This window comes from Rhamphochromis sp. 'chilingali', assembly GCF_963969265.1.
Source record: "Rhamphochromis sp. 'chilingali' genome assembly, chromosome: 10".
In the NCBI taxonomy this organism is placed as follows: domain Eukaryota; kingdom Metazoa; phylum Chordata; class Actinopteri; order Cichliformes; family Cichlidae; genus Rhamphochromis; species Rhamphochromis sp. 'chilingali'.
This window is the reverse complement of record NC_137937.1, coordinates 14,957,772-14,974,862: the sequence shown is the minus strand read 5'-3', so window position 1 is coordinate 14,974,862 and position 17,091 is coordinate 14,957,772. Positions and strand designations below refer to the sequence as shown.

General features: G+C 40.0%; 2 protein-coding genes and 1 long non-coding RNA gene across 3 annotated transcripts; 2 read left to right on the top strand and 1 right to left on the bottom strand.

Moving 5' to 3' along the window:
- Positions 1 to 2,666: 2,666 nt before the first annotated feature.
- Positions 2,667 to 7,100, top strand: tgoln2 (trans-golgi network protein 2). Its single transcript, XM_080894868.1, has 4 exons — positions 2,667 to 2,863; positions 4,756 to 5,480; positions 5,959 to 6,042; positions 6,128 to 7,100. Exons 1-4 carry the CDS (start codon positions 2,800 to 2,802, stop codon positions 6,131 to 6,133), a joined length of 879 nt encoding a protein of 292 aa, XP_080750994.1. The 5' UTR covers positions 2,667 to 2,799; the 3' UTR covers positions 6,134 to 7,100.
- A 1,000-nt stretch (positions 7,101 to 8,100) lies between these two features.
- LOC308404708 (dual specificity protein phosphatase 18-like) lies at positions 8,101 to 10,181 on the bottom strand. The gene has a single exon (XM_080894869.1). The coding sequence runs from the start codon at positions 10,148 to 10,150 to the stop codon at positions 9,512 to 9,514; it is 639 nt and encodes a 212-aa protein (XP_080750995.1). The 5' UTR covers positions 10,151 to 10,181; the 3' UTR covers positions 8,101 to 9,511.
- Positions 10,182 to 11,213: 1,032 nt separating this feature from the next.
- Positions 11,214 to 14,853, top strand: LOC308404709. The gene is made up of 3 exons (XR_013973178.1): positions 11,214 to 12,650; positions 13,122 to 13,606; positions 14,144 to 14,853. It is a non-coding gene; the product is annotated as an uncharacterized lncRNA (long non-coding RNA).
- Positions 14,854 to 17,091: the final 2,238 nt, after the last annotated feature.

Below are 17,091 nucleotides of genomic sequence, written 5' to 3'. Positions count from 1 at the left end.
GTTTGGGGCCTTATATAGTAGAGGCACCAAACTGTCAAGTGTGCCCTGCTGTTTTAAGCAATCATTAGGCACAATAAGCATTTGCTTGTTTGCCATTCTATCTTACATCATTCCAGACACAAACTGCTCGTGCTCTGATGCCACGGCTGCCTGCTCTGAGCCACCTCACCAATCCATCAGTGAAATTACAGGTAATGAGTTGTCAAAACAGTCAGCAAATCTGTCTCCTCGAGGCCATGCATGCAGCCCGGCGTTCAATTCTCCAAAGACAGTACCCCTATTATGAAGCCCAGTCTCTAAGTGAATAAGTTCATATGTGCAGGTAAATACATTTCCATACCCGTGCCTGCTTATTATTGTTATTTTTTAAATGTTAAATTGGTCTTGCTATATTGAAAGAAATATTTTTATTTAATCACACCATCCACTTGAAACCAAACAGAGGCTATCTTGCAGTCAGCATGTAACACACGGCTGTTTATCTCGAGTAACGTGTCTGGATGCTGCTCTGCTCAACATCTGCCATGTAAAGCACGAGGTCAGATTTAATACATGTTAATTTTTGCTCATTAAATTCCTCCAATCTCTTGCCAAGGTTCCTTTTTTGGGCCTTCCTTTGATCTTAAATTTATTCCAGGTTAACCGTTTGATACTTTACTTGCGTAATGCTGCCTCTAGATCTCTTATCTGAGAAGTCACTTAAACTGTGAGCTGCAGCACATTTAAGGCAAGGCCAGTGTTTATGCATGAGCATAATCAGGAAAAAAAAGCTGAACCTATATCTGCCATTGACTCTGTGACCTTATATTCCTACTAATTACAGGATGCTTCACATGCGGTTTCCCAAAGTGATATTAATTGATTGTTTCTGTAGCATTCACTGAGCTGAGCAAGCCTCAGCTGGCTCGTTTGTGAAGACAGGTATGGCTGGCTGTGAGCTTAAGAACCTCCGTAATGTATTATTCATACCCATTTGACCTTAAAGATGGAAATGCAAATGGATGTCAAGAATGAGAGGGATCATCGGACTTTTCAAATGTCAAATAGCCTGCCACAATTAAGACAAATTCATTACAAGAGCCTGAAGGTCTCCTGCACCCAACTGAGATGTAAAACACCTCTAATTAACATTTATATCATTATCTCAGAAACTGCTGAACATGTTCAGCTCCAAGGCCAGCGATATTGGTATTGTCATGGCTTTGTTTTGTGGTGTTTTATTTTGGCCATTGCTTACTAGAAGAAATGCTTTTCAATACCCTTTAAGCAAAGTTAACCTACATAGATAATGGCACAAGTAAAGTGTTTGTTTTTTTAAATTGCACTACATGCCAATACTGCCATCTGCTGAAAAGGTGAAATGACACGCATGAAGGAAAAATATCAACAATGCCTACACTTAACCCGTGTGTGGCAGTATAACACAAACGAGACCCCCATCTCTTCTTCTATGGTGGATAAAAGACATTGAGAATAATAAACACAACTTTTTTTTCATGAGGTCAAATAGGCGTGCCCTAAATTTGTGTAATGTGTGTAATTTTAGTGGTTTCCACATAGCTTTTAAATTAAACCAAGTCGAGTAAAGACAGAGCTGCCTCGAACATCCCTGTCTTTATACATATATGGAATTAAATACAGTAATACCTGCAGGCATATTTGGAGGAAACGGGGGGATTTTCCTTTTCTCTGTTACAACAATGGTGAGACACTATGACTGGGAGCAGGACATGAAAAACTGTCCCTTAACCTATAGTGACACGTCTTTATCATAATTTAAGCACCAAAGATATTATAATTGATTATAAGTAAGCTGAAAAAAAGAAGAAGCTATAAGTAAATAAAAATAATAAATATAAAATAACTGTATCTTGTATGGTCACCACTGTTAGCCACAGGTCCTGTGAAGCCTTTCTTTACAGAGTTTGCACGTTATCTACATCCCGGTACTCTGGCTTCCCCTAACAGTCTAAAGACATGCATGTGATTAGGTTAATTGGTCATTTAAAATTGCCCATAGGTGTGAATGTGAATGCTTTTCTGTGCCTGTGTTAGCCATACAAAAGATTGGCCCCGCCCACCCTGCGACCCTGAACTCGATAAGTGGAAGAAAATAGACGGATTGACTTAAAAAAAAAGAGAGAAATACAGATTAGTGTTAGTGTCTGTTAATATGGCTTTCCAACAAAAGAAGCAAGGCGAGGTGCACATGTTTGATGACACTGAAAGGTTTTTCTATTGTAACACCTCATTTGAACGTGTCAAATCTCGCCCCACAACTACCCCACCCCCGCAAAAACAAACAAACAAAAAACAAAACAAAAGCAAACCCAACTTAAACAAGCAGATCCACTTTGGTAGTGAGCTGAGACGAAATAAAATCATAATATTGAATCAAAAAATACAAAAGTATAATGATTTCGTGCCGTATACTACCATAGATGGGCTCTAGAGATTCAGCGGTGTCACAGGCTGAGCTGGGCAGCTGAAATGATAAAACTGCACAATAAGAAGGACGTGAAAGTAATGAAACCACAATCGCCACGCTTTCTCCGTCAGCACGTTCTTGTTATAAAAGCATGTAGCCTCTAGGTGGCACTAAACTTCACTCACGTGTTTACAATCGCAGAAGAAGAGAAATGCCAGCTCGTACACGGAAGCAGGCCGGATCTGTCAAACCTCTTGAACCTGTCGGCCTGCGTTTGTCAGCTCGGATTGCGTCGTGAGCTCTGAGAAGACGCAGCTGAAATTAGACGGATTCGGGTCGCGTTTCTTTGGCGTGTGGACACAGCCGACACGATGAGGACGGCTTTGCTGCTGCTCACTATATCTGCAATATTCCTGTGTTTCAGCTCCATCGGAGGTGAGTCGAGTTTTGTTTTTGCGTTTTTATTTGGCTTTAGGCCTGCGTTGGTTGAGCACTTATGGAATTCCCCACAATCCCTGATAAAGATGATAGGCGATATATGTCAAAACAGTCCTTTTTTTTAAATGGAGAAAGGAGAATAGACTGATTTACACCACTGTAGAAATAAATAAATAAAAAGAATAATAAAACAATAAAATGAGTAATAAAAACTCGTATATATTGCCACGTTAATGTGTTGACATTTTTTAAAACTGTAAATTTTAATGTTTTATTTTTATTTTTAATTGCATAATAGGTGCTATTTATTCAGTTTAGTTTTTTATTTGAGCTTTTTCTGTTATTTTAATAATCTTGACTTTTTCCTCATCCTCCTTGAGCAGTCGGTCCGGTTTAACAGGTTGGCTCACAGGTGTTACGTGAATAGGATATCCTTCTGCTTCTTAAGAGCTTGGGAGGGATTGCGCTCATCCAGTCTCCTTTTCCTTCACCGCTTCACTTTTGCGATATAATTAACTTATTGTGATCTCTTGCAGGGGAATGTGTACTTGTGCTGTACTCTACTATACACATCTGTGCATAATATTCCCTGTCTTTACAGTGAATATAGCAAAATATGGATTCACATACAAGGTTTTCACCGTAATCTGGCGTAATTCCTCCCAACTGGAGGCCAACTGACACAGGCGATATATCCATACCAATATTTGGTTATGATTTAAAAACCCCGACAATATTCGGATATATTGGCCAATATATATAGTTTATTTTTCAGACACATGAAACTTAAAGAGATTTCCCTGACATTTGTTATGCACTTATTTGTTTACTCGCCTAAGCTCTGCCTGACGTTGCTTGTTGATTTTGTGGTACCTGTTGCCAACAGGGAAGTTGTAGACTGCCCTTTAGTTGGCAAACAATGCAACATTAAGACTCCTAACACGATTAAAGGGTGTTTCTACCTTTTTCTTCTTTACTTTCTTTAATCAACCTTTATAACAGGATAGGTGGAGTGCCAGTATCGGCTGATAATATTGACCCACCAATAAATCAGTTGGTCTCTACTACATATATTTCCAAACCTGCTGGATAAAACTGTGGACACTGTTGGATCATTTTGTCCGTAGCATAATGTTAAGAAAATTACTCATGAATTATAACTTATTGTACAGATCTACATTCTTTTAGTAAAAAAAATCTCAGCATTATTTATCTGTTAATCATGGTCTGCACCACTGATCCACACAAGTCATGTGACCAAATACTAATGGCATATAGTGTTCACTCTGCTGATTATTGGCCCAGTTGAAAATCAGGATGATAAAAAATACTGGATTCCTAGTGCGTGTTGCTTATATCTTTGTGTTTTTGTATGATTTTGTAGTCAACCTAACAAATTAATGAGGTCAGCTGACATATTGTAGCCCACTGACCTTTTGCTTTGCATAGTGGGTAATCCAGCCTTGATAACTGGTGTATTAGTCCTATAGTAGTAGGTCTACGCAGTATGTCACATATGTAAGCAAATGTACTCAAAGTGTCAGTGGTCACTGTCACAGTCTAGTATTATCCACGTCTGCTATATTGTCCTTTGATTTCTGGAATGTTTTGCTGCCAATCTTTTTCATGGCAGACATGATTCAATTATGTAATTGAGTAATCCCATTTAATGTAATCACTTGGAGGAAGCTGACAAGAAAAATGTTACGAAGATATCGGGAGAGAAGAGAAAAATAGATTAAATAATATTTCAGAGGTTTGCACTGGAAGAAATAAGTAGTGAGGATAAACAAGCAGATGTGCATGTAATGTAATAAATAGTTAATTCAAAATCCCAGTTAACACATTTAACATTCCATTAATACTGAGGCTCTTGTTTTTGTATTCAGCACAGGGTGAAGTCTCCCCAGATGCAAAAAGCCCACCAGTAAAAGATACAAATGGAACAGATCAATCTCAGTCAAGCGTGTCTGGTAACCACACCGGAAAGGCGGCTAACGTATCAAAACCTGAAGAGTCACTAAGCTCACCTACGAAGGGTGTGAGTACATCAGCTGAACAGCCCAAGGCGGTCGAGAAAAATCCGGAAAGCGCAGGAATTGAAACAGATACACAGAATCAAACTGAAAAACAACAGGAGGATGGAAATGATGAGCACGATGGAAAACAGGATTCTGGTCCGCAAACCCAAGGGAAAAACAAGCTGCCCAATAAGACAGATGGGCAAACCAACCAAGCGGAGCCTGAAACCAAAGACAAAGAAGAAGTAAGTCCACAAGCCCAAGCTCCTACAGAAAACGATTCTAAAAAAAAGCCAATTGAAAGCACATCCACAGAGAAACTTAAAGATGAATTGAGCACCATGGAGGAATTCCAAGGAGGTGATGTAGACGAGGACGATGGGATAGATGACAATGAGGAAACACCAAACCATGCTAATGGCGAAGAGCAAGGAAAGGATGGTGTGGAGCAGACTAAAAGAAAAGAGGTGAAAGTTCCATACGACCCATCCAAAATGATGGAAAACGGGGAAAGCAGCCATTTCTTCGCCTACCTCGTTTCTGCAGCTGTGCTGGTGGCAGTGCTCTACATCACTTACCACAACAAGCGCAAGGTACTTTTGCTGTTAGACCGGCTTGATGTCCCAAGTCTTGTACCCAAATACACACATAGAAAAAGATTTTTTTTTTAAATTTAACTTTAAAGTTTGACTCTGGTGTTTAAACTAACATAAACTGCACCTTGAACCTTGAACTTTGAGCCTAAAATATATTTGGCACCTGTGGTTGCCTTTTGAGGCGCAGGTCATTTCCTGTGTAGAACACACACAACAATTACGTTGAGAGTTGTGTAAATTTCTCCACTGAGCTTAAGGAAAGAAACACATTTCCCAGCTGTTCTGGTTTAATGCTGAAAACCACTTTTACATTAGCTAAAGCTTTTTTTTTTTTTTTTTTTTTTTAACTTAGTTGTCCATTAATGTGTAGCACACTCAGTTCTAACATTGGCTAGCTTAACTATCCTTATTTTGAAAATCAGACATCTTACAGCAGTCCAAACCAGACTTGCCTGATCTTTTTTTTCGCCACCAGATAATCGCCTTTGTTTTGGAAGGAAAGCAATCCAGAGCCGCACGTCGACCTAAGTCCACAGAATACCAAAAATTGCAACAGCAGGTGAGTGACTTTTATAAAGAAATACATTTCTCTGCGGCTCTTTTCAAGAAATGTTGTAACTTTTCGATTCTTTCTTTTCTTTCAGATTTGATCTCAAGCCAGCTGTTGGCTGTTTGAAATGAAGGAGTGCAGATACCGGTGTTCGATATATTACTGAAGTACTCTGGGTTACACCTCGGGTTAAATGAACATTCTTCTATTTTGGACCTTTTTAGATGTTTATTGCATGACTATGCAGGTGACACGATTTGCCTTATTGAGGGAATGGGGGAAGTGCAATGAAGGTAAAATAGGCATGCCGTTTTTGCACTTGTGTCATTATTTCACTTGTAGTTTGGCCTGACAAAGGTCCTTGCTCAGGATGTTGAAGTAGCAAATTCCAGCCTTACTCTTAAATAAGCCATCTGAATCGTTGTAAAATACTGTAATGTGCTTTTTATTTGCGGTTGTTAAAAATGTCTTTTAGAGTTTAAAAAATACATCAAGATTTCATTAAGATGTAAAAGTGTCATATTGGAGGTCAGACTCTGCAGTGTAGGCCATGTGAATGTTGTAACAACCGTAATCCAGAAGGAGGTAATGGCTTAAATATAACCATGGAAGAAGGAAAAGTCACTGCTCTCATATCTGCATGCTAAATACAGCCACAGCCTGGCACAAATATCGGAAAGCACATCTTTGCTTTTAAGGTGGAATGTAGAATCAATGAGGACTACAAAGTTAGTGTGTGGTGATTGTGTAAACAGTGTTTTATAGCAGTTTCCCAAATATAACTTCATTACCAGACTTGTTATTAGAGGTTGCTCCTTATTAAACTGTTCTACCTACGCTAAATCACCCTATGTGGGCAGCAGCTCATTGATGCACCGGTACAATATTACAATGTTTACGATAAACTGATTGCAGAACAGAATCTGACATTTGAAAGTTAAAAAAGACACTTTGATGGTTAATTTAAAAAAAAAAAAAAAAAATTAAAACCATCTTTTTTTTTTCGTTTTTGTTTGTAAGACTTTCTAAGCGGGCGTTCGCGTGAACTTTTTTCCATTTGTTCAAGACTACTTAAGTGCACGATTAGCGATGCGCTGCTTAAGGCTGGAATCTATATTTATTAACACTAAGCTGGCTGTAGGTTTGTGTTGGATGCAGAGATGAACGTACTGTCAATGCTGTGATGCAAACTCGTGGCATAAAGGGAGCAACCGTATGATGGCCGACTACTCCTTTTTAAAAATTGAGACTTGTCTTAGGTTTACTGGGTGCGCATGCTAATCTCTTATTTCAGACAGTATGTCGAGACGACCAGTCTTTTTCAAAGTGGTGTTTAAAGATCTGAAATCTATCCATCATGTCTGTGGTTTAGAAGAATATTTTTACGTTGTACCACTACATGTGTGTCTCGGGGATGACCACTTAAATATAAAGATTTCACATTTACTCTGTAACAGATGTGTGTTTATGTTTAAAAGAAATGACAGACTTGTGCCAAGTTGTGAATGAGTTTTACTGTGATCCGTGGCGTCGCTCAGATATTGTACCCGTTTTCCTCAGTTTCCTCGCTGTTCGTTGCAGGTGGCGGGCACGTAAAGCTAATTGTGTAAGAAATAGAGCTGTTTTCTTTTGACTTAAGGAATCCCATATTATGGTATGAAAATGTATATTTTTATTAAAGAATTAAGTGAAATTATCTTTTTTTGTTTTGTTTAATGAAGCACTGTAATTAGCTAGAAAACATCATGGCCATGTAGACTTTATTTCTCTGTTGTAAGGAGTGACTGTCCATTTAAAAAATAAAAACACAAAGAACAATAAAAAGAAGCTTTCTTGCTCATTAGGGTGAGAGGTGAGCCAGCTCAGTTGTATGCTTATTGGAAAAGAAATGCTTTTTCTACTGTCTTGTCTCAGTTGAGTCGGACTTGTTAACAGCCTTCAGTGTCACAGCTCTTATTTTGACTTTGAGAGTAAAAAGTATCAAAGCATTAATGTTAAATAGTTCAGTTAGCAACGCTGTGAATGCAGGACTTTAACTTTTATCTAAATGTACAATTGATCCACATAAAAAGTATACAAAGAGTTTATTGGAGTTTCTGAACATTTTTAAAAGCAAAGTGAGTGTTGAATCAGAGCTTCCACCTGAGCCCTCAGAGTCAGCTGACTTTGTTTTTCATGCATAAACTTTCTAGATTATTATTATTATTGTTATTATGAACATTCTGAGTTACAGGGTCTCAAAGTACATAATCTGATATCTGACATGAGTCTCCCAGCACTTTTGATCCCTCCCCTTTACATACATGAGATGGCCACATTAAACTTTCAGAGTTGAAAAACGTATTTAAGCTCAGATCCAAGACCACAAACAAACTATTTTCAAATCAGTGACGCAGAATAACAGAAACAAGAACCGATAACCTGGATGTTTTTCTGATGACTCATCTCCCCCCCCCCAAAAGTACAATGTGTAAACTTTACATTTTAATAATAATAATGCATTTATATAGCGCTTTTCGGGGCCCTCAAAGCGCTTTACAATACCACTATTCATTCACTCACTGGTGGAGGCAAGCTACAGTTGTAGCCACAGCTGCCCTGGGGCAGACTGACAAGCGAGGCTGCCATATCGCGCCATCGGCCCCTCTGGCCAACACCAGTAGGCGGTAGGTGAAGTGTCTTGCCCAAGGACACAACGACCGAGACAGTCTGAGCTGGGACTCGAACCGGCAACCTTCCGGTTACAAGACAAACTGCCAACTCTTTGAGCCACGATTTTGATACTAGGATCATCTTCCAGCAATGATTCCTTATGACTCAAGAGAATTTCATGGCTGCCATTTTTCTTCGATCAGTATCATCTGAACTTAATAGTTCAGATGATACTATTTGCCTTATTGAGGGATTTGGTTAATTTTATGTGGAATAACTCAATGAGAATAGCAATCACTCATTTATTCTGTTGTATTTTATAAGCTTTGAATCCTTTAATATGACATCCTGTAATTTTTCAGATAAATGTTGTGGTAAAACAACATACCACAACATTTATCATTAACAGACAGTGGAGCAGCATTTAGTCACATTGAGTAGAAGCCTACTACAAGCCTATCTTTAGAGCTCCCATTCATGACAAACGTGTTGTGGTAAATCTCACTCTCACTGGATGTTTGAGCATTTTGCAGAATGATGGAGGGTTTATATCTGCAAGCGGTTCCTGAGCTCACCAAAAATCTCACATAATCAAGCAAGAGGTGGCCAAATGCACCATGGGAAAACCACGGCAGGCATAAATTATACAGTAGCTCACTGTTACTCTGCACAACTGCCCATTATTATGAGGGCCTGGAGGGAACGCATTCACTGTTTATGCTTCCTTTCAAGGCTGCACAGGATTTTACAGTTAAGGCCAGCACACTGCAGATCATTGTGAAATTATGTCCCACTTTCCCACCACACACAAAGAAGCGTGCTTCCCTCACAGTGGCATCATATTCCTGGCCTCCTCTTCATAAATGTCAGGTATCTCTCCCATGGATGAGGACACCATGCGGACAGAGTTGCAACCACGAAGCCCGCCCTCATACTGGATGAGCTGTTTCCAGAACCCGTTATTGGGTCTCACGACAGGGCGACAGGTCCTGACCCAGCCGTGGGCCTCTAGGAGGCTCACGCCGCGGTGCTTCATTAGGTAAGCCATGCACAGGGCTGCGGAGCGGCTCACCCCGGCGTTGCAGTGCACCAGCGTGCGGCCGCTGCTCTCCGCTGTAACCTGGATTTTATCCGCCACCTCGTCAAAGTGATCGCTGAGTCGAGAGACCGGGGTATCAGAGACCGGGATGTGGAAGTACTCCACCCCTGGAGGGGGCGAGACGCTGCCCTTTTTCTCAGTGACGTTGATGATGCAGGTTATCCCGCAGCCAGTCACCTGGCGGGGATCACCGGCCGCTCGGGCATTACTCAGGTAAAGACAGTCGGTGACTCGGCACAGACCCGAGAGAGCCGACGGAGCTGGCTGATGCATGGATAACGTCACATTCAGCGATGCTTCACAGTTTGTTCCTTTCCATGATACTAATCGCGCCAGCGCGCGCACGGCTGGGGCAGCGAGGTACATGCAGTGGTACGGCGACTCAGGAAGGCCAAACATCTGTGAGCGCGCAAGCTGGCGCCTCCAGCTGGATGGGGGTTTTATCAAGTGGATACCAAGGTCGAATTAATGAAATGTAAATACCCTTTCTTAGTGACGTACTAGGCAGCTTTATACTGACAGCTATGCAGTGGGTTTAAAGTGTGATCACAATTCAAATAACCTACACTGTGAAAACAAACAAACAAACGTTAAACATCCCAGTTTTAATGAATCATCAACGTTATGATTATCATGTAAATGACTTTTTAAAAAAATCAAGATTTGCTGTGTGGCCTCAGTAATTGAACCCAAAGTGCAGGACTGGGAACAAAAGGCATAAAACTGAAAAAACAGCTTTATTGCTACACTCCAACAATAGCACAAAGATAAGCAGGCACCCAGGACACAGCTCAGAGAGGACTGAGACAACATATGCTCACAAAGGATAACAAGGGTACAAGCAACAGGTAAGAGGACAGCTCAAACTAATAACAGATAATAAGTGTGTGGGAGTAGAATCAAAGCGAAAGCACACGACGAGAGACTATCAAAATAAGACAGGAAATAACCAGCACTGAGACCAGGACTGAGACATGAATTTGACAAAGAGATAGAAGATAAACGAGAATGGGAATGCAAAATGGAGATTAATAAACCTTTCACCAACTAAAGCAATCAGGGAACTAAAGGCACAGAAAACAACTGGACTTTAAGTTTCATGAAGATGTTTCCTTCATGAAACTTAAAGTCCAAGAAGCTCTTGGATGAGAGATGAAACATTTTCACGAAACGTAAAGAAGTCCAGTGAGTTTTTTCCCCCCCAAGCTCCTTAGCCTACCATGACCTGGAAAACTGAGACATACAGAACAGAAAACAGGATCATCACCCCCCCCCCCCCCCCCCCCCCACACACACACACACACACACAAAGCAAACATGAAAACTCTAAATTTAAAGATAATGTAAGTGTAAGTGGTTTTGAAAGCAACTCATTCTTGCTTCTTGTCAGGTCTCTCAGACTAATCTTCCTCCTCAGTAAGTGGAATGCAGCCCAGTTGAACTGAGATCAGCTGATTAACTCAGCCAGTCAAGAATGTTCCAGGTCCTGATCCAGAAAAGCAGCATTTTATTTAGTTGGCAGGAAAATCAAGAGTAAAAGCCAGTGTCCCGCTTCCACCGGCAGCCCAGGAGATCCAACCCCTGGCAGAACCACATTCTTTGGGTCAGGATCTTTGTCCCCGTCTACATATGTTCCTCTTTCTAAAGCTTTTCTCTTTGATAGACACTATTTGTTTCATCCGTTTACCACTTCACCGGTTTTGTTCTTCTTGTTTTATGGAAACTTTTCATTTCTTTTTCTGAGAATTATCGGAGGTTAACAGCTTGTATCGGATTCTCTTTTATGCTCATGATTGATAACACACAGCCTAATGTTGTTCCAGTTTGAGATTTTTACAACTTGTTTCCATTTTTCCCATTGATTTGCTCTGAAATAATTAAGCCCTTTAATTAATAATACCTGAAAATTAAGGCTAAATTAAACTACGTTTGTGGCAATTTCTCGCTTAAATCTGATTAATGTGAGCTCTTTTGCTCATGAACTAAAATCAAGATAATAGCTAGGTGTCTGAAAAAGTATTTAGTTGGCAATTGTCCAGTTTTTTTAAGAGCTTTTATTATTTGCTGAGATTTACTGGTAAACTTGGCATTTTTAGTCGAGTACCCGCTATTTGAAATTGAATGTGTTGAATCACAGCACCGAGAAGATAAGAAATATTGTTCAAACACCAGTTTGGATGAGTGAATGAAAAGCAGGCGAAAGAAGAGGTGTGAGATTATGCGTGTGTACGTGTAGAAAGCACCTAACAATGAAGAAACATCAACCACTGGTTATGTTACAGTAAGCAGAATCACAGCACTGTAGTGTGCCTTGATTTGAGGTGGTTGCATGCAGGCCTTGCTGGTGGTGCCTGCAGGCAGTCCTCTCGTTGCCCGGGAAACACAGATGGTGGATGAAGGGGGCGCATACAAAAGACCATAAACCTGTGGCAGCAGCTGGAGACCGAGACCAGCGATTAATTCAGGTCTGCGCGCTGAGTGAAAGAAGTTACTGTTCTCATTAATACCCTCCGCTCATGTTCTTTGTCCCGAGGCTTCCGACTCCACTTTATCCTATTTTCCGTGGACTGGACTCCCGTCAGTGCGCAGCTGTTGTTGGCACTCCCACATCTGCTTCTCTCCGCTCGGCAGCCATATAGAGAGGACGCACAGCCGCGGTTCGTGTTAGTAGCGTGCTGCCACTCGATCCAACCAGCCTTTCAGTGCGGGCGTAATCACTGCGCACACACACGACGCCTGTTTTCCCGTCTGATCGGCTTGCGGTCAGCCTGGTAGAGGAAGACGAAGAAAGCAGAAAAAAGGCGAAGAAGGAGCGATCTTTTCTTATCGTTTGGTGACAGGTGGACGTGGATCCCGGAGATCACTGGTAGGAAAAAAAAAAGATAATTTATTTCCAATTATTCTGCTCTTCCGTTGCATTCAACTTTTACCCCCCTCTATCCCTCCCAATCCTTTAATAAGATCTATGTTTTTAGGCAAACACTAACTCCTTTAATCCCTCCAGTTGAGGGCCTAGATTATAGAGAATATGTCTTGTAGGTTGTAGGGTGTATACTCGTTTACCATAGAATATGAAAAATAATCTTGTAGTTATTTTTAATCTCAATACATCTCTCAATACAGCAGGATGCAACCTACCCTATATGTCTTTAATCTGCAGAGAACAAGCTGTAGTCATTATTTTTGCACTGATTTGCCAAGAGCAATGTCAAATAGTCCCAGCCTTAACTTAGATCTTCTAATATTAGAGTCACATCTAATATGAAGTATATATGAAGTATATACATAGTATATAGTATATAGACAAGTCCATTTGACTCAGTATTTTGCCTTTTAGGTACTCCCTGTGGATTCATCCACAGCGCTGCAGACAGAGACACACAGGATGCTGGGAGGATCCAGAAGGGAACCAACAGCAGGACAGGTTATGTGTACAGACTGGATTGTCGTCATTATCATCTCTAGGGAGGTCACACGGAAATTTAATAGCATTACTCAGTCATTTAGATAACTGATATTACTGACTCCTATCCTAAGTGACTCATATGTTTTTACAGTGGGTGTTTTTCAGTCCACCGTGTCTGATACTAAATATAAAGCAGTAAAAAGAAACAAAAAAAAAAAGATGAAAGAACAACCAGTACCTGGGGGATCTTGTGAGGACAGTTGGGTTGTGTCCCACTTTTTTCTGCTGCTTTGTGTTGTGTGCTCTTCTCCAGTTACATCGATGGAAAAAGCAGATTGTTGGGGGGGCTCGACAGGACTTCATTGTACTCCCGGTGGCTTCGCTCCATTGCCCTCTACTGTGCTGCGTATGGACTGGTACAGGATCTAGCCACAGATTTATACCACTGACTTTTATTCCTCCACATTCACTTTTATATTGTACACAGTGACTTCTTATATAAGTGCCGATGAATATAAAATACAGAGCCAGTTTTTTATGGACTCAGTCATGCTTTTGTGTGAGTGTGTGTCTCTGTGTGTTTGTGTTAAGCCTCTATGCTGGCACAGAGGACAGATAAATGAAGACCAGATAGAACGTGGGAGATCAGTTATGTGCTTAATCACTGACATTTATTATTATTATTATTATGCTTGCTATATGGTACTTTTCTCATGATTATGGTTAAGAGGTGAGATAAACCACAAATTGGATCATGTGACCAAATCATATTAGCATAATCTGCCCCTCGGGTGATTTTATTCAAGATTTTTGTAGAAAAGGAAATATTTGTCAATATTTTTCAAACCAGTACAAAACTATATCTTTGTAATCATGCCATCATTCGCTATATCTATATTATTTTATACTACACTATACCATCCTAATTCCCTTTATTGTGACTTGTCTTGCAGCGATGACCACATGGTGCCATTTTCCCTGCCCTGCACCTTCAGAAGAGCGAGTCCGTGTTCCAGTGTTTCCCTACTGAGAGATGACTTCTGCTTTTGCAAATCAGTGAAAACAGTAGTTCACTTGTTGCTTCGTGGTCAACATCAGTGTGCTCAGATTTAGCAGGGAGATATTTCATGGGTGTTGTACAGAATAATTTGATACAGTTTTTTTTTTCTTTTGTAAGTAATAAGCGCGTCCTGGCCCGTTCTCTGACTTTATTTTGCTGTTCAAAAACAGTGACGCGTGCGGTGACCTCTACTCTTTCTAACCCTCTGATGGTTTCTTCCTATATAAGATACTTCAGTCAAAGCGAGCAGTGTTTCACCAAGACTCTATTTTGTGTCTTTTCATAGCTGGAGTTTACTCTGACAGATTTGTGCAAAGCTCTGATATTTGAAAAAAAAAAAAAAAAGCTGCTAAATTGTGTGAAAATGACAAGTTCCCAATGTGCCATTCACACAGTATGTTTTTGTTTGTGTGGAAACCTCTAAAGTTGATCACACTTGTGTGTGTGTGTGTGTGTTACGGGAGTGTCTACGTGAGTGCACGTGTTTCTTTGCATGTACCCTGTACGTATGTCTGCATGTGTCTCTTATCAGTCAGATGAAATGTATTTGTAACGGGCCTGAAGCTAAAAGCTGCTTTACTGTGGTTTTTGTTTTCACAGCTGCACACTCAATAACAGGCCTATATTCTTTTAGCCACTGGATGTACCAGATAAGGGATAAAACAACATTTACAAATGGTTCTTAGCATTTGTTACAACCTCACTGAAGTAGCAGTTATTATGCTGATTTAGATCACAAGGATGCCATTGGAAATTAATGGTCTGTAGTTTTCTAAACGATGCCCGCTGGCATTAATTAAGTTGTCCCGATGCCTGCAGTCCTATCATTTCACACTGAAGCCAATTTCAGCAAATGCTAATAATTATGCGTAAATAGATTTTTACCCACATCTGGGTTGTACTAACAGTATCTCACTAATCTCTAACAGTACTAATATATGTGCTAACAGTTGGAGGATTACTAACCTGTATTGAGAATGCTGTTGGCTGGCATTTCTAACCCTAACTTGACTAACCCTCTGCTTTCTGCCCGCGGTCTGCAGCGCATATACTTCCTTTGCATGATTTTGCATCCCTTCTTTTAGAAGTTTAAATAAATCGTTAAAGTCGGGAAAAATGTTGCACTGAGCATGTCAAGAAGGGTTTCGGGACTTGGAAAGGGAAAGAAAGCGATTAAGCTCAAGGTGAAAAGACAAGCGGGAACAGCTGCTGACATCAAACTGGGTTGACCACACACTTACGAGCAATCATCGCAAAAACGATTGTGATCAGATTCAGAGAGGTCAGCCTTTACATTTGTACGTGCTCAGTGCGGTCAACCTGCAGGTGAGTGCCTGGCTTGTTGTCAGCTCGGGCGGTGATGTCAGACAGAAACTGAGCACACCTCAGTGCTAACTCCTGATTGGTGCTGATACTAACAGTCCTGATCCTGTAAATGTCCATCTTACTAATGTCTTTGTTTGCTGTTCTTTGCTAAACTTTGAGTAAATCAAAGCATGCCCAGCAATACCACTGGACAGACCTACTATGAACAACAGTCATCAAAACAATTCACTAACCCAAAAGAAGAGTGTTGAACAGCTCTCCACAAACTAACAAACTAACCTACTAATGAACACATAACCTAACAAAAATTAACTAGAATCAATAACTCTCTGCTCAGAATTGTTGAAGCGCCCCAGCATCGAGGGGATGCGTCACTTACTAACAGAATGAAATTCAACAACGTGCTTGAATGTGTGTGAGAGGGAGAGAGAAGAGCGAGTGTGTACAAGAGGTGTATTTGTGTGGAAATGCAAACAAGTTGCAAACTGGCAGTGAGCACTGCGAAAACCTCCAAATACTCTTGCAGCCTAAATCTAATCCTTGAACCTCTCAGTTTATGTATTATGTGGAAGCAGCATGTTAATTAATGTTTACACTGACATAAATCATGTTTTGAAAAGAACAAAAAAGCAATACAAGCAAAATGTCCATAAGAACAGCAGGAGGTCTAAGAAAATGTGTTAATAAAGTTTAAAAACAATAATTTGATAGTGATTGTATCGTTTACTGTTTCATGAACAATTTCTGAATATTTTTGTAATGTTGTAACTTTTGTTTCTAAAACTTTGTATCCAGTTAATAAATTTTTTTGCAACATAGCGTTTCGTCATAAGTCTGTGGGCCCGTGTTTCCTGTCCTGTTTCGGTCACAGACGGCGTGGAGTTAGTTTTAAGCAACAAGCGCAGATTAGCAATGACACTCAAGGTTACACATTGCTTTAAAATGTGAAGACAATGGCCATCAGAACACAATTGGTATTGCATCTTATAAGCTCCAATTCAATATAAAATACTATGTATAAACCATAAAGTAGACAATATTGCATCAAAAATAATGAAAATAATATTGCTAGTGATTTGTAACATTATTTATTATTAATTCACAATCAGCAATAAATATATATGCATAATATATGTATATGTGCATGTATATTCTGTAAATACGTACATAAATAATATTAGCAATGAGTATAGAAAAAAATGACCAGATTGCTTCATATTTTGCATAAAGTAAATAGCTACTAGTTCATTTTGTTGGGAGCTGAAGGAGTGTTAGTGTAACGATATGTGTTTACGACCCATAAACACTGCAACACACTCATTGTGTCAGTGCCTCAACAACCTTTAAGAATTCAAGAACCTTTTTTTAACCTGATAACAGGGATGACATCATTCAACATTTATCTTTTGTATTTGTTTCTGACAGCTGCTCAGGTATAAAAAAAGGATCTGGTTAAGGTCAAATGATGAAGCTCTGTTTATCTTGAAATGCTTACATACCTGTAGTACTTTATCT